This window comes from Schistocerca gregaria, chromosome 11 (assembly GCF_023897955.1).
Source record: "Schistocerca gregaria isolate iqSchGreg1 chromosome 11, iqSchGreg1.2, whole genome shotgun sequence".
Classification (NCBI taxonomy): domain Eukaryota; kingdom Metazoa; phylum Arthropoda; class Insecta; order Orthoptera; family Acrididae; genus Schistocerca; species Schistocerca gregaria.
In genome coordinates, this window is record NC_064930.1 from 30,413,182 (window position 1) to 30,435,406 (window position 22,225).

Consider the following 22,225-nt stretch of genomic DNA (forward strand, 5'->3'; position numbering starts at 1 on the left):
CAACTGTTATAACTGCCATCTGGTGTCTGTACAAATTGTAAATAGCCTTTCGCTCCCTGTATTTTACCCCTGCCACCTTTAGAATTTGAAAAAGAGTATTCCAGTCAACATTGTCAAAAGCTTTCTCTAAGTCTACAAATGCTAGAAACATAGGTTCGCCTTTCCTTAATCTTTCTTCTAAGATAAGTCGTAGGGTTAGTATTGCCTCACGTGTTCCAGTGTTTCTACGGAATCCAAACTGATCTTCCCCGAGGTCGGCTTCTACTAGTTTTTCCAATCGTCTGTAAATAATTCATGTTAGTATTTTGCAGCTGTGGCTTAGTAAACTGATTGTTTGGTAATTTTCACATCTGTCAACACCTGCTTTCTTTGGGATTGGAATTATTATATTCTTCTTGAAGTCTGAGGGTATTTGGGTATTTCGCCTGTTTCAAACATCTTGCTCACCAGATGGTAGAGTTTTGTCAGGACTGGCTCTCCCAATGCCGTCAGTAGTTCCAATGGAATGTTGTCTACTCCGGGGGCCTTGTTTCGACTCAGGTCTTTCAATGCTCTGCCATACTCTTCACGCAGTATCGAATCTCCCATTTCATCTTCATCTACCTCTTCTTCCATTTCCATAATATTGGCCTCAAGAACATTGCCCTTGTATAGACCCTCTATATACTCCTTCCACCTTTTTGCTTTCCCTTCTTTGCTTAGAACTGGGTTTCCATCTGATGTTCAAACAAGTGGTTCTCTTATCTCCAAAGGTCTCTTTAATTTTCCTGTAAGCAGTATCTATCTTACCCCTAGTGAGATAAGCCTCTACATCCTTACATTTGTCATCTAGCCATCCCTGCTTAGCCATTTTGCACTTCCTGTCGATCTCATTTTTGAGACGTTTGTATTCCTTTTTGCCTGCTTCATTTATTGCATTTTTGTATTTTCAACTTTCATCAATTAAATTCAATATTTCTCCTGTTACGCAAGAATTTCTACTAGCCCTCATCTTTTTACCTACTTGATACTCTGCTGCCTTCACTACTTCATCCCTTAAAGCTACCCAATCTTCTTCTACTGTATTTCTTTCCCCCATTCCTGACAATTGTTCCCGTATGCTCTCCCTGAAACTCTGTACAACCTCTGGTTCTTTCAGTTTATCCAGGTCCCATCTCCTTAAATTCCCACATTTTTGTAGTTTCTTCAGTTTTAATCTGCAGGTCATAACCAATAGATTGTGGTCAGAGTCCCCATCTGTCCCTGGAAATGTCTTACAATTTAAAACCTGGTTCCTAAATCTCTGTTTTACCATTATATAATCTATCTGATACCTTTTACTATCTCCAGGGTTGTTCCATGTATACAACCTTCTTCCATGATTCTTAAACCAAGTGTTAGCTATGATTAAGTTGTGTTCTGTGCAAAATTCTACCAGACGGATTCCTCTTTCATTTCTCAGCCCCAATCCATATCCACCTACTACGTTGCCTTCTCTCCCTTTTCCTACTGACGAATTACAGTCACCCATGACTATTAAATTTTCGTCTCCCTTCACTATCTGAATAATTTATTTTGTTTCATCATACATTTCTTCAATTTTTTCGTCATCTGCAGTGCTAGTTGGTATATAAACTTGTACTACTGTAGTAGGTGTGGGCTTCGTATCTATCTTGGCCATAATAATGCGTTCACTATGTTGTTTGTAGTAGCTTACCCGCATTCCTATTTTCCTATTAATTATTAAACCGACTCCTGCATTACCCCTATTTGATTTTGTGTTTATAACCCTGTAGTCACCTGACCAGAAGTCTTGTTCCTCCTGCCACCGAACTTCACTAATTCCCATTATATCTAACTTTAACCTATCCATTTCCCTTTTTAAATTTTCTAACCTAACTGCCCGATTAAGAGATCTGACATTCCACGCTCCGATCCGTAGAACGCCAGTTTTCTTTCTCCTGATAACGACATCCTCTTGAATAGTCCTCGCCTGGAGATCCGAATGGGGGACTATTTTACCTCCGGAATATTTTACCCAAGAGGACACCATCATCATTTAATCATACAGTAAAGCTGCATGCCCTCGGGAAAAATTACGGCCGTAGTTTCCCCTTGCTTTCAGCCGTTCGGAGTACCAGCACAGCAAAGCCGTTTTGGTTATTGTTACAAGACCAGATCAGTCAATCATCCAGACTGTTGCCCTTGCAACTACTGAAAAGGCTGCTGCCCCTCTTCAGGAACCACACGTTTGTCTGGCCTTTCAACAGATACCCCTCCATTGTGGTTGCACCTACGGTACGGCTATCTGTATCGCTGAGGCACGCAAGCCTCCCCACCAACGGCAAGGTCCATGGTTCATGGGGGGGGGGGGGGATGAGCAGAAATAGCAAGAACATTAGTTTATTAGTCTACAAACGCTGGAACATAGCTATATCTTTCTCATCCACAGTGATACAACTCATAATTCAAAGAGCATTTATTTCACAGAAGCCAAAATTCGATTATGTTGGTTCAGTACTAGTCTGTAAGTACCCTAGGGTTAGCTATAGTTTATTGCACAGTAACAATTGGGATTCTTAAGAAATGAGAAAGTTGACATCTGTTCCTATAAAATTACTTGTGCTCAACATCGAGGATCGTCGAATTCACGCCTCCTAATTAACCTGTATACATACCACATAATTTATACGTTTCATATGACTGTGCAAACTCTTCTCACCCTAACATTCATTTTTCCATTTCCCGTGACTCCATGACCAGACGATAATGCAGCTGACACTTGTGACTCGACACCAGTGGTGGTCCCATGTGCTCACCACTGCCAGCACTGCCCGTGTGACACAACAATGCCCCAGTCGCCACAGCCACAGAGGACGGGCAACAATGACAAAAACCTGCATTTGAGGTCCACCAGTTAGCGCGTGTTACGCCAGCGAGTGGCTTTGTTAAAGGCACTGTGCCATTACAGTCACAAGAAGAATATTTAATGAATATGTCAAGGCCAATGAAAATCTGTGCCAGACTAACCTGAAACCGGATGCTGCTTTTTGAGAGCATTTATCTTAGTTGTTAGTCTTTCTGCACGTGTCTCGTGCCCTAACTCAAATCTTTATCTAGTGTGAAGTCTCTGTCTATGATTTATGAACACTACCACCAGTGATTTTTCCCACTAACAAGAATAAAAGCTATGTGGTCTTAACACATAGAATGTCCACGGACCATTATGACCGTTTGATTCTGACAGCAGTATACAAGGAAAGCAAAATGACGTAGTATGATCTGTGTCTTAGTCTAACTTTTTGTGTCGCATGTAGCAATGTACCAATCCCTAAAGTCTTGTGTGATGCTCATCATGGGTACTTTGAGAAGAGAATTAGGGACTCATGTTTTAGTGAATTACTAATACTGTGGGTAGATTGAATCTTTTCTCTGTAAATATTACGGGTGTTTGCTGGATAGTAACGTCAAAGACTGATACTTGTGGGTCTCGTATTTAAGACTAGTTTCTGCTGACATCGTTTTATGTCCTGACATTGCATCTTGTTTTCGTTACCATCACCCATGCATTCAATTTCTGCAAAGGCTATTTACCCTATACATATCCAATATTGTGTAGATTTAGTACGTCATAACTTACGAGTACAGCATTGTATGGTAGTGAAACATGGACTGTGGGAAAACCGGAACAGAAGAGAATCGAAGCATTTGCGATGTGGTGCTATAGACGAATGTTGAAAATTAGATGGACTGATAAGGTAAGGAATGAGGAGGTTCTACGCAGAATCGGAGAGGAAAGGAATATGTGGAAAACACTGATAAGGAGAAGGGACAGGATGATAGGACATCTGCTAAGACATGAGGGAATGACGTCCATGGTACTAGAGGGAACTGTAGAGGGCAAAAACTGTAGAGGAAGACAGAGATTGGAATACGCCAAACCAATAATTGAGGACGTAGGTTGCAAGTGCTACTCTGAGATGAAGAGGTTAGCACATGAAAGGAATTCGTGGCGGGCCACATCAAACCAGTCAGTAAATTGATGACCAAAAAAAAAAAAAAAAAAGCTTGCGAGTATGTTTAAAGGGCGACTTCTTCATTATCTTTGTGGTGCAGCTTACGCTTCGTTGCTCATACACTGCACCTGCTTAGGAAAGATGTAACTATGAAAAGTCGTTCCATAAAACCAATGTTTTACAGATAGTTTCGATTTAAAAACACACTTTGCTTTCTAAATGAAACTTAAGTTTTCAGGTAGCTGTAGCAGTCTTGAGGTACGCGTATTCCAGATACTTCCACTCGTAGTTATTCACTAAAGCCGTGCAGAGAGGTATGGCAGGGCGTGTTGTGGCCCAGATAAGGATGCAAACTACGATTTTCACCCTACAATAAGGTAAAAAAATCTTATGAATATAAATCAAGGTAGAGTATACAGCTGAATGTCTTACAGCCCCACCCCCCTTTTCCTGTATCTCAGAAAAGTGACTCAGTATGGCCACTCTGGTATCGACTTACCCCATGATGTCGCAACACTTCTCACTCAATTTTGGACAATGCTCTTCTACTCAACACGACGTCGAACTCCTAATAACTGTGCACAGAAGAAGACGAAAGAGACGCACTTGATAAGTATGTAATGAAGGAGAAATGAAAAACCCTATAATAAATGTACTTAAATCTGTTGTGTTTGTTACTGGAATACACTTCCAGAAACTCAACATCAACTGGCACGTTTGTCATTAAGGGCATATCCAGCATGAGCACTAGTGGAGGTGTATGACGTCGTCATAGGAATGTGCTGAGAGAAGACTGACAAACTCAAACGACAGCACAACTGCAGATGCACCAGCAGCTGGTGGTTGTATCAGAACACTGATATTCTCATAGAGCACATCTACAAACAAGAGCATCTCAAAAATAACGAAAAACAATTTAACACTGTAGAATACTCATGTATCTGCCTCTGAAAGATCGAAATCGTTCCCTAGGGATCATCATCATCGTCATCATCATTATCAGCTGCTGGTTTCAGCTCCCACAGCGAGTCATGGCTGATTGCGTCTGGAATAGAAGAAGTAGCAGCCATAATAATCACCTATAAACAAAAACACCATAGAAAACATGTACATTTACTTTCATCCTCTGCCAAGCGGATCATGGTGAATGACGTCACACCATCGTCGGTAAATAGTGACAACAGTGTGGCGTCATCATTGTTATCCAATGTGCGTGTGCGCTTTCCGCAGTCACCATAATCGGCACGGTTACCGCAAGAGCGCTTCACTCCGACCCCAGTGCTGACTGGCAGTCGGAGACAGAGAAAGACTCGTGTGGCCCTCCGCAGAGCTGTTTACAGACCCCTTCAGCCACGTAGCGTGCGCTGATGAAGAGTTCAAGTCGCAGTTCATCACGCCTCTTCTCTCACCACTAACATTACTTACACATAGCGCATTGCGACAGGTTCCAACGTGTTGGTACACATTTGAACATGCTTCTCTCAAGTTGCTACTACTCTTATTACTTACCAAGCGTGGACGGAAAGCAGCACAAACGGGTTTATTTCTCGGAGGAAGAAGAATTTCTCATATTAAACGAGTATGATTAAGCTATGACAGAGATCCTCGAAATTGAATATGCTGGTTACAAGCAGCTGCTGATCGGCTACGTTTTGAGTGACACATTGCAGGCACTGGGAAATCATCTCGACAATTCTCGAAAAAGAGTATAGATGACACGCGGTAAATAAACAAAGCTGACAAAAGAACTGCAAAAAATGAGGTCGGAAGTATCTAAATACACTACTGGCCATTAAAATTGCTACACCAAGAAGAAATGCAGATGATAAATGGGTATTCATTGGACGAATATATTATACTAGAGCTGACATGTGATTACATTTTCACGCAATTTGGGTGCATAGATTCTGAGAATAAGTATCCAGAACAACCATTCTGGCTGTAATAACGGTCTTGATACGCCTGAGCATTGAGTCGAACAGAGCTTGGATGGCGTGTACAGGTACAGCCGCCCATGCAGCTTCAACACAATACCACAGTTCATCAAGAGAAGTGACTGGCGTATTGTGACGAGCGAGTTGCTCGGCCATCATTGACCAGACGTTTTCAATTTGTGAGAGATCTGGAGAATGTGCTGGCCAGGGCAGCAGTCGAACATTTTCTGTATCCAGAAAGGCCCATACAGGACCTTCAACATGCGGTCGTGCATTATCCTGCTGACATGTAGGGTTTCGCAGGGATCGAATGAAGGGTAGAGCCACGGGTCGTAAAAAATCTGAAATGTAAGGTCCACTGTTCAAAGTGCCGTCAATGCGAAAAAGAGGTGACCGAGACATGTAACCAATGGCACCCCATACCATCACGCCGTGTGATACACCAGTATAGCGATGACGAATACACGCTTCCAATGCGCGATCACCGCGATGCCGCCAAACACGGATGCGACCATGATGATGCGGTAAACAGAACCTGAATTCATCCGTCCACCCAGGTCGTCGTTGAGTACACCATCTCAGGCACTCCTGTCTTTGATGCAGCGTCAAGGGTAACCGCAGCCATGGTCTCCGAGACGATAGTCCATGCTGCTGAAAATGTCGTCGAACTGTTCGTCCAGATGGTTGTTGTCTTGCAAACGCCCCCATCTGTTGACTTAGGGATCGAGACGTGGTTGCACGATACGTTACAGCCATGTGGATAAGATGCCTGTCATCTCGACTTCTAGTGATACGAGGCCGTTGGGATCCAGCAAGGCGTTTCGTATTACCCTCCTGAACCCACCGAATCCATATTCTCCTAACAGTCATTGGATCTCGACCATCGCGAGCAGCAATGTCGCCATACGATAAACGGCAATCGCGATAGGCTACAATCCGACCTTTATCAAAGTCGGAAAGGTGATGGTACGCATTTCTCCTCCTTACACGAGGCATCACAACAACGTTTCACCAGGCAACGCCGGTCAACTGCTGTTTGTGTATCAGAAATCGGTTGGAAATTTTCCTCATGTCAGCACGATGTAGGTGTCGCCACCGGTGCCAATCTTATGTGAATGCTCTGAAAAGCTAGTCATTTACATATCACAGCATCTTCTTCCTGTTGGTTAAATTTCGCGTCTGTAGCACGTCGTCTTCGTGGTGTAACAATTTTATTAAAAATACATCTATTTATTGTGCAGCCATGGTAATAGTATTTGCACATATCTGCAACACAAGTAAACCCGTTTTTCTCCCCACCACAGTACACTTCCACGAGATGTCGGATTGACAGACAGTTGAATGATTCCAGATTCAGAATGACAGTGTTCTTGAAAATTTCCCACATTCACACCACCTTCTCACAACCTTTGATGTGCACAACGCTCTCTCTCTGTGATCACAGTTTTAGAGTGATGTCAGCATATCCTCATAGGTCATTCCTGTTGCATCGCAGCTTTTGCGATAATGGAATCGAGTCAACCACGTTAGTGTCTTCCAAGACGTGCCATATTTCATTGTTCTGAACAGCTGTGGCGAAGTAACGACTGTGTAGAAACTTTTCAAAACACAAACTGAGTCGGTATGTGTGAGAAAAGCTACATCTTTAAACATCGCTAAACATGAAGCGGCCACATTCGTCGCGGAGGCCTTGCACGTGAGCGATCAATGTTGTATCAGGAGGCAGGCAGCTTGGGCCTTGGAAAGCAGGTCTTCAGTTATGAAAAGTCATTCCGTAAAACGTTTTACAGATAGTTTCGATTAAAAAACACACTTCTCTTTCTAAATGAAACATAAGTTTTCAGATAGGAGTCTTGATGTACGCGTATCTAGGGTGTTTCATACACCAACATATTGACATAACCCCAGAGAATGAAGTCCAGGGTTGTAAGATCGAGCGATCACGCTGGCCATTGGACGGGACCTACGCTTTCCAGTTGAATAATGAGGGCGGATGTTGTTCAGGTGCTTGCAAACATTAACATCAAAATAGGCTGGTGTACCGACGTGGTGAAACCACACAATTCTGTGGACAAGAAACGGTACATTCTGCAAGCAGTGTGGTAGCATATCTCACAGGAACACCAGGTTACGTGGACAAATCAGATGGAGAGGTAGTAAATTAGGTCCTACTGAGTGATCCTGGATAATGCCCTAAAATATCTTGACAGATAATCTTTGTTGTTGGCCAACGATATGTGTGGCGTGGGGATTGTCCTCATTCCAGATCTGGTTGTTTGGCTGTTGAAAACACCATCGCGGATGAATGAGGCCTCATCCGCAAACAATACAAATTGTATGAAGTTTGACCGTACAACGCTGTGGACGAAAATACACTCCTGGAAATGGGAAAAAAGAACACTTTGACACCGGTGTGTCAGACCCACCATACTTGTTCCGGACACTGCGAGAGGGCTGTACAAGCAATGATCACACGCACGGCACAGCGGACACACCAGGAACCGCGGTGTTGGCCGTCGAATGGCGCTAGCTGCGCAGCATTTGTGCACCGCCGCCGTCAGTGTCAGCCAGTTTTCCGTGGCATACGGAGCTCCATCGCAGTCTTTAACACTGGTAGCATGCCGCGACAGCGTGGACGTGAACCGTATATGCAGTTGATGGACTTTGAGCGAGGGCATATAGTGGGCATGCGGGAGGCCAGGTGGACGTACCGCCGAATTGCTCAACACGTGGGGCGTGAGGTCTCCACAGTACATCGATGTTGTCGCCAGTGGTCGGCGGAAGATGCACGTGCCCGTCGACCTGGGACCGGACCGCAGCGACGCACGGATGCACGCCAAGACCGTAGGATCCTACGCAGTGCCGTAGGGGACAGCACCACCAATTCCCAGCAAATTAGGGATACTGTTGCTCCTGGGGTATCGGCGAGGACCTTTCGCAACCGTCTCCATGAAGCTGGGCTACGGTCCCGCACACCGTTAGGCCGTCTTCCGCTCACGCCCCAACATCGTGCAGCCCGGCACCAGTGGTGTCGCGACAGGCGTGAATGGAGGGATGAATGGAGACGTGTCGTCTTCAGCGACGAGAGTCGCTTCTGCCTTGGTGCCAATGATGGTCGTATGCGTGTTTGGCGCCGTGCAGGTGAGCGCCACAATGAGGACTGCATACGACCGAGGCACACAGGGCCAACACCTGGCATCATGGTGTGGAGAGCGATCTCCTACACTGGCCGTACACCTCTGGTGGTCGTCGAGGAGACACTGAATAGTGCACGGTACATCCAAACCATCATCGAACCCATCGTTCTACCATTCCTATACCGGCAAGGGAACTTGCTGTTCCAACAGGACAACGCACGTCCGCATGTATCCCGTGCCACCCAACGTGCTCTAGAAGGTGTAAGTCAACTACGCTGGCCAGCAAGATTTCCGGATCTGTCCCCCATTGAGCATGTTGGGACTGGATGAAGCGTCGTCTCACGCGGTCTGCACGTCCAGCACGAACGCTGGTCCAACTGAGGCGCCAGGTGGAAATGGCATGGCAAGCCGTTCCACAGGACTACATCCAGCATCTCTACGATCGTCTCCATGGGAGAATAGCAGCCTGCATTGCTGCGAAAGGTGGATATATACTGTACTAGTGCCGACATTGTGCATGCTCTGTTGCCTGTGTCTATGTGCCTGTGGTTCTGTCAGTGTGATCATGTGATGTATCTGACCCCAGGAATGTGTCAATAAAGTTTCCCCTTCCTGGGACAATGAATTCACGGTGTTCTTATTTCAATTTCCAGGAGTGTAGATTGACACAAGCAGATGTAGAATTCAAACTCCTTTTGTCCCAGTGCTTGCATATTCCACCTATGCTTATTCACTGTGCACTGAACACAGCAACACACATAACCATGAACACGTCACAAACTATCTGATGCAATGGATCACTGACAGCAGGGATAGCGGTGTGCTTCCGGCACAGGTTAATGCGCCAGTGATATGCTTGAGTGCTATGAGCCTAATTGTGTTCAGCAGGTCTGTTTGGTGGTCAGGGGTGTACACTGTTTATCAACTGCTACTGTTCAACTGCACAACGGACACCCGAGATCTTTGCAAGAGTACAAGGAACTGCTGGCATCATTGCTACACATGCATTGAGTCCGACAGTCGTTTGCTTGGAACAGTTACTATGAGCTCCATTGTTGTTAGGAGTTTACTGCTCTGTATGTCCTTAACACAATAAATTTGCATTTTCGAGCATTGGTTCCCTAGCTCAATATAATCTGTTGTGGAACCCCTGTCACCTGTTTCAGTACGTCCCAAAAGGATTGGGACACCATGTACAGAGAACACGAGCAGTTCAGTCACACTTCCTTCGACCACTACTGATGGCACCCTTGTCTGCGATAAACACTCGCTTTCCAGGACAATATACTGGGTGATGCTAAGGTAGATAAAAAAAAAAAAAGGAAAACAGAATGGGCAAGTGCGAGAGGGACTCACGCACTAAGGGTTCTGTACAAATCCCCCATCCTGGGAATCGAGAATACCAACACGTTTTTAGTGTTATCGAGAATCTGTATCGATACTGGGGATATATTGGTCCCAGGAATGTCAAGTTCGGTTCAGAAGATCCACATTAGCTCCTCAGCCTACAAAAACAAACAATAATAAGCGAGCAGGCGACATCAGTTTATGTATGTAGGGAGAGAAGATTTAATAAGACATTCCTGTTTACCCACTAGAAAATGACTACAACACACATTTTATGTTTGCGTGCTGTAATGTTCGTATGTTATTCTTTTATCAGATGATGAATGCAATGTATCTCCAAATAGGAAAAGACATTTTTATGTGGTATAATTACAACTTAACAAGTTTCAGATTTTTTTTCATTTTTTCTTTTACTTGTAGCAGGAAACTTAGTTGTTGCCGAATCTCAAGATTCTAAGTCAATGGACTGTGCGGCTGGTCACAGCGGTGGTTCGAGTCCTCCCTCAGGCATTGGTGTGTGTATTTGTCCTTAGGATAATTTAGGTTACATAGTGTGTAAGCTTAGGGACTGATGACCTTAGCAGTTAAGTCCCATAAGATTTCACACACATTTGAACATTTTCCTAAGTCAACGAGGAGCACCCTATAGGTCTCGATGAGTGAGTTTTCGAGTATTAAAATATGTAACATAACTGGCCATATATTTTGATTGCATTGACTTAGAAGCTTACAATTTGTACAACGCCAAGGGAGCATAGACCTTAATATGTGACATAAATTTGAATTTCGTACCCGAAACTGGTCCAGGAAAAATGATCTTGACACTCCAACTGGCAAATAGACAGACTGATAAGAACATGAAAAAGAAATACAAAATTTTGGGTGAAACTGACATTTCATGTGTGCACCATTAATTCAGACAATTTTTCTGATATGGAGCGGCTGATTCCTATCACTGCGTTTGTAAAAGGTCGCAACATGTGTTCAGGTTTCTCGCAGCGTTGGTAACGAGTAAGATTTTTACGAATTTGTCAACAATCTGACCATTCTATTTCCGAAAAGCGTTCCAATGTTTGAGTTGAATCTCATCAGAGTCCCAGCCACGCCATGTGGCTCTACATGTGGGAACTCGACGCTGCTGGCAGCCTCAGAACGTTTCAGTCAGACTTGCCGTCACAAGAGTATGCTTTCATACATTCAGACGTTTGTAATGTCAACTACTAAGAAATATCTCCAGCTCTCTTAGTTTCACAAATTTGTGTGTTTAATAAAACACTACTAGGTATCTGCTGTGCATTAATGTTTTAGTACCTGTACAAAATTAAATGTACTACACTCTTGCACTGGCAGTAATTTCAGTGTTATGTACTAGTGGTACATGAAACTGTAAATTAAGACTCGTGAATGTCATGCAAGTAATTTGAGCTATTTTCTGTGTGTCTCAGGGTAACCACAGGAGTGATCAGCAACTCCACAGTTGGATCAAGGACGTGGAACGTGTGAAAGACATGCTGCACACGAAATTAACCGGATTGGTATACGACGAGCAAACCGTCAGCAAACAGGTAGCGCACTACGAGATGGAAGAAGACAAGGACAGGCCGGGACGCTTGATATTCATGTATGAACCAGTGTACACTCAAATCTTTGTTGTACTCACTAAGATTTATTAGAGTTTATTTCACTTTTATCCATGTAAGTATTCATTACTGATATAGAAAATAGTGGGATCATTTAATTCAGAATGGAAGGAGATGGTGACGGAAACTCGTCATTTACAGTTTTTTGATTGTTTATCCTTCCATTTTTTATTCGTATTTTGTCTAAAAATGTGCCAAGTATTAAGCAGCAGACGAGCGGAGAAAACCAACACAATGAACGAGGTTACTGATTTGACTAGAGAAAGTATTGACGGTTGCAAATGCATCCAAAGTTTTCATAATTTGTGGAAATAGTGATGTGGAACCTGACACGAAAACTGAGGGTGTCCCCACATTATGTGGGACGAAAAATAAGTCATCTCCAGGACAAATTACACTAGTAGCGGCTCTAGCCCATATATTGGCATCCAGTCGGCAAGGCTACAATTAATGTTCATCTCAATATACGAAGGAAAAATCTAAGGAATGATGAGGGAAGACGGGAAAACGCCAGAAGAGGGGAGAAAGCGCATATATTTTGTCCTGTGGCCGGTGTCTTTAAATCAGTTCGTAGCACATAGAGTAAATACTGGAAGTTGAGAGCGAGAGGGAAGAGGAGTTGTCTCTCGAGTGGTTGACATGTGGGGCTGTGGAAGGGAGTGGTGTAGGAAATATGCTGGCAGTATGGAGGGTGACAAGATGGATCCCTATGTGGGAATGGGTGAGCTCCCAGTAGATCTTGTGATGGTGTTCTCCGATTCCTTTAGGTGGTTTATTGTGGCGTAGTTATGGAGGTGGAAAACGCGGAATAGGATGGACAATTAGAATCTGTCGTGATTACTATCAATTGTCGGGTGTCCATTGTGCAGTCGAACAGTGGCACCTGATAATCAGTGTACACTCCTGACCACCAAACAGACCTATTGTACATAATTACCGTTACACCCGAAGAGGTTGGTACTAGAATTACTTTGGAGAATTATGTGTCTTTGAAGTGGACTAGGTATTTTGAAATGAAGATGATCAACTGACATCCCCAGGGGAGCCGGAGGTGGTCAAATCCAAAAAAAAATTACGATTTTTTTTTGCTACCGAAAATTAATTGGTACATTCTCCTTTAATGTAAAGTTTGAATTATTGTTCTACTCTCCCTAGAAGTGGAGTTATTACCATATTCCCCCACGCATGCAGAGGAAATGGGCGGCCGCTGAATGCATCTAACACCCTCTCGTGACTTCCTGGCGAACTGCTTGGGATTTTCTCGGCCTGTTACGCATACAGCGCCTTATGTTGCGCATACAGCAAGTGCGCAAGGGTTGGCTACATTGTTATCTGTGACAAATGAAGCGCTAAGAGTGCGGAACATCGTCTCTTTGCTGTTTACCTTTTCGAATTAGTTCAGTGTTGCGCCTGTTGTTGGTAGTATTATACTTCTTGTGTAAAGCGTTTTTCTGGTTACGATGCCACGTTTTAGTAACAGTGTATATAAGAAGAGGAAGAACATAGCGAAAAGAAAATTAACACTAATACCAAGTTGCGATACTACAATTACTGAAACAGTGCTTTCTTCTGCTAAGCAACACATGGCCGGCCATAGCCCTGTGACATCTTCTAGCAAGAAGCCGACTGGTGGAAGTGTCAGATTTCGTGAATATGTTAGTGACAGTGATGATATTATCGAAGTACTGAATATTGGGTTATTATCTTATGTGCCAAAAGAAAGTGTTCTGTGCAAAATGTTTTCAAGTGTAGGAGTGGGACTAGAGATAACAAAGCACTTTGGTTCAGCTTGTGAGATAAAGATAATCTGTGCATGTTACATGTATCAAGAGACTTTCTACAATTGACATGCCAGTCTCTTTGGTGAAAATGGACGATCTAGAGTGTTTGACGTGAATGTTCGACTTGTGTATGGTCTTTGATCCATTGGAAAAGGGTCTGCTGCTGGTAAACTGTTATGTGGCATTATGAACTTGTCATCGGCTCCAAGCAAATTTGGGTACTACTGTGAACTGGTAGGATCCTCTGTTGAAGATGTGGCTTGGAAAACCATGAAGGAAGCAGTGGAGGAATCTGTAGAAATGAACGATGGTTCTAGGCATTTGGTAGTGGCATTAGATGGTTCCTGGCAAAAGAGGGGTCATAAATCCCTGAATGGGGTAGTAACTGCTACTTGTGGTGATAGTGAAAAAGTGATAGATGTTGCAATATTATCAAAACATTGTAGGTGCAAAAATAAAACCAAAGTAGAGCACAATGGAATCTGTGAGGCAAATTTTAGTGGATCAAGTGGAGCAATGGAAGTGGATGGAGTGAAACAAATTTTTGAACGTTCAGTTCCCAGATACAATGTTAGGTACAAATACTACCATTGGGATGGTGACTCCAAAGGTTTCAAGACTATAGAGGAACTGAAACCATATGGAAATGAATTTGTAGTTGAAAAGTTGGAATGCATTTGTCATGTGCAAAAGTGTATGGGTGCACGGCTTCGAATGCTCACACAAACTTTCGGTTCAAGTAAGCTCAGTGATGGAAAGACAATAGGAGGGAGAGGCAGGCTCACTGATGAGGTGATTGAACGTCTACAGAGATACTATGGGTATGCTATAAGGTAAAATACTAGTAATGTTAGTGACATGCGTGAAACAGTGTGGGAAATGTTCCTTCATACTGCCTCTTCCAATGAATACCCTCAACACAGCATGTGCCCAAAAGATTCCTGGTGCAAATATAATGCAAAAAAGGACTATGATCACAAACATGGTTTGCCAGCAGCTGTGATAAATACAATAAAACCAATTTTTCATGTCATAGCACAGCCAGAATTGTTACACAAATGTGTACACAGAAAGACGCAGAATCCTAATGAGAGTGTAAACACTTTGATTTGGAAAGCGATTCCTAAAAGGGTGTTTGTAAGCATAAAAACACTGCACTTTGGCATTTATGATGCAATAGCAACCTACAACCAAGGGAACACTGTGAAGTGTGAAGTTCTGAAGGCATTAGGATTTGCAGCTGGGGTGAACACTGTACGAGCACTAAGAAATATTGACAGAGAAAGGATAAAAGCAGCAGAAAGAAGAGAAAGGCATATGAAGCATGATGGAACAACAGGCCAGAAAAGAAGACAGAAGAGGAAGCTTTTGGAGGATGAAGAAGAAGACCCTGATAATCCATTCTATAGAGCAGGAAATTATTGAGAAACATTGATAGTCATTTCCCTTAAATTAGAATTTTTCGAATATAAGGAACATTTTCTCAAAATCCACTCAAGCCAGAGAGATGAAATTTTTATACAGCACTCCTAGTGATCAAACTTACATTGTTACATAGCCATTTGGCAATATGTTTGGTAGTTTCATTTCAGTTTAATTATAAAGCAATTATTTGTAAAAAATTGAGTCATTAATAAAAAAATAATTGGAAGGAAAGTAGAAAAGATACTCCAAAATCCCTCTGTCATAACTGCAATACTAAACCACTCTATATGAAAAAAATTCAAATTTTTCTATGTGGTAGTTTATTCATAAATGTTCCTCAAACTTAGTGATTTTAACATGGGCAGCATAGGCGTCTCCGGTTCCCCTTAAGTTCATCATGGTAACTGATGTGGTATACGGGTGTGGAGAAGCAGTAGTCAGTGTGAGCAGGGAACTTGTGTGGTGTAGGGTGGCTTGAACAGAGAAAGGCAGTAGCTGAGGTGTCTGTTAGGGTGGTAAAATACATATTCCGGATAAGGTGTTATGCAGGATGGTTGAACATGATTTGCATCCAACTGGGGCTGTTTTTGAGGAACCCTATTGTTACTCCACATTGGTTATGGTGTGGGGATTTTTCGTTCGCTACTCCACGTCTGTCATCGGCATTGTGAGTGGGTTACTGATTCACTGTATATGGAGACCTGCAGATAGAGGGATGTGATAAAAGTGCACATATTATGTCAGGCTGTGGGCATGAAGGTATGAGTGGTTGGGGAGGTGGACTGAAAAGTGTAGATGAGTATATTGTAAGACAGGGTTGTACTACACAAAGAAAGCTGCAATTCGGGTTGCACAGTACTTGTGGAGTTCGTTGGGATTTTTTAGACTAGGCAGTAGTTTGAGTTACTCTCATGAACACTTGTCAGTTGGTACAGATATAGGGAAATCAGATCTACTACAAAAATGGTATCATTAAGTTGGAACTTCGTAGAAAAGTTCCAGAATTTATTGCCATCCTGGAAATCTCTCACGATCAAATTATTCTAGGACTAGAGAGCTGGCTGAAATCTGAAGTGGAAAGCTCTGAGATATTTAGCGAGTCGTGGTCAACGTGTACTGGAGTCACAGATTAGACGCTACAGGAGGGGGAGTGTTCATTTCAGTAGACAAAAACATTGTCCATATTAAGGTCGAAGTTGAGTGTGTCAGTGAAGTCATCTAGTCGCTTATTACATCTATAGGTGAAACCAAGTTAATTGTTGATTGTTTCTACTAGCCACCCGTGGCCGAGCGGTTCTAGGCGTTACAGCCTGGAATCGCGCGGCCTCTACTGTCGCAGGTTCGAATCCTGCCTCGGTCTTGGATGTGTGTGATGTCCTTAGGTTAATTAGGTTTAAATAGTTTTAAGTTCTAGGGTACAGTGCTCAGAGCCATTTGAACCATTTGAGTGCAAGTCGGGCACACAGTTTTAACCTGCCAGGACGTTTCTAGTCCACTGCTGAGTGGAAATCCAGTCTGGGTACTTTTACATTCTTGCGTAAACCATACATGCTTGGTTTTTAACTTTTAACCTCGCGGATTGTGTGTTACAGGCGGCCGCTGTTGAGTGATCGCCTACTGCGCTATCAGCCATGGAACCTCTCCTTTCCCAACGACTTCAGTGCGCTGTGCGAGGAGCGGCAGCCAGAGGCGTCGCAGATGTTCAGCCTCGCTGCCTCACTGTACGCCGCCTATCGTGTCTACTGGGACGCTGCAGCTGAGTACATCGATTTATTATACGAAGATGAATTCAAGACTGTAGGTAAGTTTAATACTGGGACCCGTCCACTTCACAGTTATGCGCTGAAGACTGTCCAATTATTTGAGGAATGAGGTTCAAATACCCTTCTGAATATCTAGTTTTAGATCTTACGTTATTATGCATGCTACCCAACATAATCACTGGTGCTTTTTCAAAAGTCACTTTTTCGACTGCTTAGCAACTCTCCATCTGGACCTGTTAAAGCCTAACTACTCTATTTAGATGTATTGTTGACTATTTTATTATACAGGGAGTAAAAAAACTACCTACACAAAATTTTAAAGTGTTTAGAGAAGATAAAAAAAAAACAATTTATATGTGACACAAATTTCACAGGTGCACCCTCTACCTGCTAGTGGTCCGTGAAGGTTCCTACACTAGTGATGTACAGAGACTGTGTGATGTTTTAGAGACATTACTCAAGTGCCAGATGGGTGCTAATGATTGCATAACACACTCGAAACAAGTGGGTGTTCCACAAATAATGGTTGCAGCCTCAGCCTAACAGGCAACCGGCTCACCTGGGGTGTCTGCCAGTGTCTGGTACACCAAACAACTCGTCTCCGTCCTGTAGGAGCCCGGCAACATCTCTAAAAGAATGCCCATCCAACAGCACTTTGAACAATGTCATAGAACATCAGTGGAGGTAAGACCTTCATACATCTGCGACATTTGCTTCATATACAAAAGTGTTCCTTTTTGTCTTCTATAAACACTCTAAAATTCTGTACATGCAGTTTTTTTCAGACCCATTCTGAGGCTTGTTTTAAAAATGGCGATTGGAATCTGTAACATAATGGCTACAGACAAACTAATTTTTTGTCAATACTGTAACTGGTGTATTATTCTAAATTTCTCATGTATGATAATGGTATGATACTGTTCGTATTTACTAATTTTCTTTGATGAATAATATTTCGACTTGTAATTGAACAGTTAATTGGACGAGATCGTTGTTGCTGTTGTGGTCTTCAGTCCTCAGACTGGTTTGATGCAGCTCTCCATGCTACTCTATCCTGTGCAAGCTTCTTCATCTCCCAGTACTTACTGCAACCTATATCCTTCTGAATCTGCTTAGTGTATTCATCTCTTGGTCTCCCTCTACGATTTTTACCCGCCACGCTGCCCTCCAATGCTAAATTTGTGATCCCTTGATGCCTCAAAACATGTCCTACCAACCGGTCCCTTCTTTTTGTCAAGTTGTGCCACAAACTTCTCCCCAATTCTATTCAGTACCTCCTCATTAGTTATGTGATCTACCCATCTAATCTTCAGCATTCTTCTGTAGCATCACATTTCGAAAGCTTCTATTCTTTTCTTGTCCAAACTAGTTATCGTCCATGTTTCACTTCCATACATGGCTACACTCCATACAAATACTTTCAGAAACGACTTCCTGACATTTACATCTATACTCGATGTTAACAAATTTCATCTCGTTCACATAGGCCAAAACATATACACAGGCTGGTCCATTGATCGTGACCAGGCCAAATACCTCACGGAATAAGCGTCAAACGAAAAAACTACAAAAAACGAAACATGTCTAGCTTGAAGGGGGAAACCAGATGGCGCTATGTTTCGCCCACTAGATGGCGCTGCCATAGGTCAAACGGATATCAAATGGGTTTTTTAAAATTGGAACCCCCATTTTTTATAACATATTCGTGTAGTACGTCAAAAAATATGAATGTTTTAGTTGGACGACTTTTTTCGCTTTGTGATAGATGCCATTGTAATAGTCACAAACATATGGCTCACAATTTTAGACGAACAGTTCGTAACAGGTAGGTTTTTTAAATTAAAATACAAAACGTTGGTTTGTTTGAACATTTTATTTCGGTTTTTCCAATGTGATACATGGGAACTTATCATTTACAAGAACGCATTGTAAAGGTGGCAGGGGTAAAATACAGGGAGCGAAAGGTTATTTACAATTTGTACAAAAACCAGATGGCAGTTATAAGAGTCGAGGGACATGAAAGGGAAGCAGTGGTTGGGAAGGGAGTAGGACAGGGTTGTAGCCTCTCCCCGATGTTATTCAATCTGTATATTGAGCAAGCAGTAAAGGAAACAAAAGAAAAATTCGGAGTAGGTATTAAAATCTATGGAGAAGAAATAAAAACTTTGAGGTTCGCCGATGACACTGTAATTCTGTCAGAGACAGCAAAGGACTTGGAAGAGCAGTTGAATGGAATGGTCAGTGTCTTGAAAGGAGGATATAAGATGAACACCAACAAAAGCAAAACGAGGGTAATGGAATGTAGTCGAATTAAGTCGGATGATGCTGAGGGAATTAGATTAGGAAATGAGACACTTAAAGTAGTAAAGGAGTTTTGCTATTTGGGGAGCAAAATAACTGATGATGGTCGAAGTAGAGAGGATATAAAATGTAGACTGGCAATGGCAAGGAAAGCGTTTCTGAAGAAGAGAAATTTGTTAACATCGAGTATAGATTTAAGTGTCAGGAAGTCGTTTCTGAAAATATTTGTATGGACTGTGGCGATGTATGGAAGTGAAACATGGATGATAAATAGTTTGGACAAGAAGAGGATAGAAGCTTTCGAAATGTGGTGCTACAGAAGAATGCTGAAGATTAGATGGGTAGATCACATAACTAATGAGGAAGTATTGAATAGGATTGGGGAGAAGAGAAGTTTGTGGCACAACGTGACGAGAAGAAGGGATTGGTTGGTAGGACATGCTCTGAGGCATCAAGGAATCACAAATTTAGCATTGGAAGGCAGTGTGGAGGGTAAAAATCGTAGATGGAGACCAAGAGATGAATACACTAAGCAGATTCAGAAGGATGTAGGTTGCAGTAGGTACTGGGAGATGAAGAAGCTTGCACAGGATAGAGTAGCATGGAGAGCTGCATCAAACCAGTCTCAGGACCGAAGACCACAACAACAACAACAACAACAATGTGATTACCTGTAAATACCACATTCATGCAATAAATGGTCAACATGATGTCCGTCAACCTCAATGCATTTGGCAATACATGCAACGACATTTCTCTCAACAGCAAGTAGTTCACCTTCCGTAATGTTCGCACATGCATTGACAATGCGCTGACGCCTTTTGTCAGGCATATTCGGTGGATCACGATAGCAAATATCCTTCAACTTTCCACACAGAAAGAAATCCAGGGACGTCAGATTGGGTGAAAGTGCGGGCCGTGTTATGGTGCTTCAATGGCCAATCAACCTGTCATGAAATATGCTATTCCATACCGCTTGAACCACACGTGAGCTATGTGCCGGACATCCATCATGTTGGAAGTACATCGCCATTCTGTCATGCAGTGAAACATCTCTTAGTAACATCAGAAGAACATTAAGTAGGAAATGTGCATACATTGCACCATTTAGATTGCCACTGATGAAATTGGGGCCAATTGTCCTTCCTCTCATAATGCCGCAACATACATTAACCCACCAAATGCAATCATTATTCACTACACTAAACTTACCATCCTAGTCCCAACAACTCCATGCATTGCATCCCCACCATCAAAAATATCGATTTCAGAACCAGTTTTCCACACCATCAGTCGAACTCACTGTCATCATCCCAACAGTTTCTTGTGTAGTATCCCTAACACGAAAGATATTCAGTTTAGAACCACTGTTCTCAACAACATTCAGTCTCTGTGAACGTCCACATATAGTCCAACAGATAATGATAACATCCTTATTCACCTTTCATTTTAACATATAAGTCACCTACACCAAAAACGAATCCTACTTTATCTTCAGCCACCCCAAAACATCAGCTTAAAACCTATACCTAAACTTTTTCGCCACATATCACACCAAGACAAAGCAGTTGCGTAGCATTCCATTCATACGTCTGTTCCATCAGCTCCAGCGAGATAATCATCACTCACATGATATCTCAATGCTACAACTGTACCTTAATGAAAATTGTTACAATCAAATAACAAAATCCCATCGTCACTCTACACTCTACAAAGCACAGGTAATTGCTACAACATACCATCAAATGTTGTTGCGAATGGGTGCTTGTGAGATATCTTGATAGCAGCCTCTCATTCTACAGACCAAAAAATCCCTGGATTGGTGACACACATGAAGAAAACCACTACCACATTTTGCATAATATGAACAACGCATTGAAAAGGATTCATTCTGTTCATTATCCTCTCATCCAGAACAACTACATGTTGCGAAACAACCTCAACAAGCCAGACTCAGTGCCTCATACCTTAAAGATATCTTCATTGATCCTCATTGTTCCTAATGACTCTTTGACAATTCGGTACATACAGGGTCACACAAATACGACCACCACATCTTTTGCTCGCAGTTTAAAGTACCTGTCCATAACGCCACAAAGCGAATTAAATGTAGCATTTACAACACAAGACTAAAACGACACATTCCAGAAAATGCTGATGAGACGCTGCTCATAACTCCATTACTTTCAAACATCTTAAAAAAACTCTTATTTCCTACTAGCTCTAGTAAAGTGGTGTGATGTCATACTGTATGCAAGTTTCTATCCCTATAACTTAAGGGTAGCGTCTCTGAATACTAATCAAAACGTCCTGGGACCCAGATTCGAACATTGCTACTGCTTAAATTTAGAAAATAATTATCAGTAAGTCAGTAGTGGTGCAGGGGCGGACAGAGCTCCAGGACGCTCTTTTGCCCTTGGCATGGGTAACCGCTCCTAGAAGCCTGAAGAGCCAGCAGTGTTCAAAGGCAGAAGGTAATGGGAACCACTGATCTGTATCCACAGGACATGTGGCCTGTAATTGAAAAGTGTTATGATGACCCCTCCATTGGCGAAATATTCCAGACTAGCCCCCCATTCGGAACTGTGGGAGAAAATTGCCAAGAGACAGGTGTCCCAATGAATTATGTTTGCTGTATAGCTCCTTGTCCTACACATCACGCTTCTTTTTTACTGTAAATCTTAGTCAACAGCAGATCTTCATCTGCTCTAATAACTTTACTTCATGGTGTAGCCTCTGGTACATCAAAATCAATTATGTAAAAACCCAAGAAATTATTACAATAAATACCATCAATAATTCTATCTCCTTAACTTCCACCATGGCACACATAAACATGGTTGTGTGGTGGCACTCGCATCGGTGGTAAGATGGTTCCAATCCAGGTATGGAAGAAATTTCC

At 42.6% G+C, this 22,225-nt stretch overlaps 1 protein-coding gene across 1 annotated transcript in view; it reads left to right on the plus strand.

Annotated features, from left to right (window-relative positions):
- The window catches only part of LOC126295008 (uncharacterized), a 40,037-nt gene that overhangs the window by 8,926 nt on the left and 8,886 nt on the right, over positions 1-22,225 (plus strand). Inside the window, exons 2-3 of the mRNA XM_049987261.1 lie at positions 11,859-12,034; positions 16,852-17,060. Of these exons, the coding sequence (XP_049843218.1) occupies positions 11,922-12,034; positions 16,852-17,060 (322 nt within the window). The 5' untranslated portion in view covers positions 11,859-11,921. The remainder of the gene's footprint in view (positions 1-11,858; positions 12,035-16,851; positions 17,061-22,225) is intronic.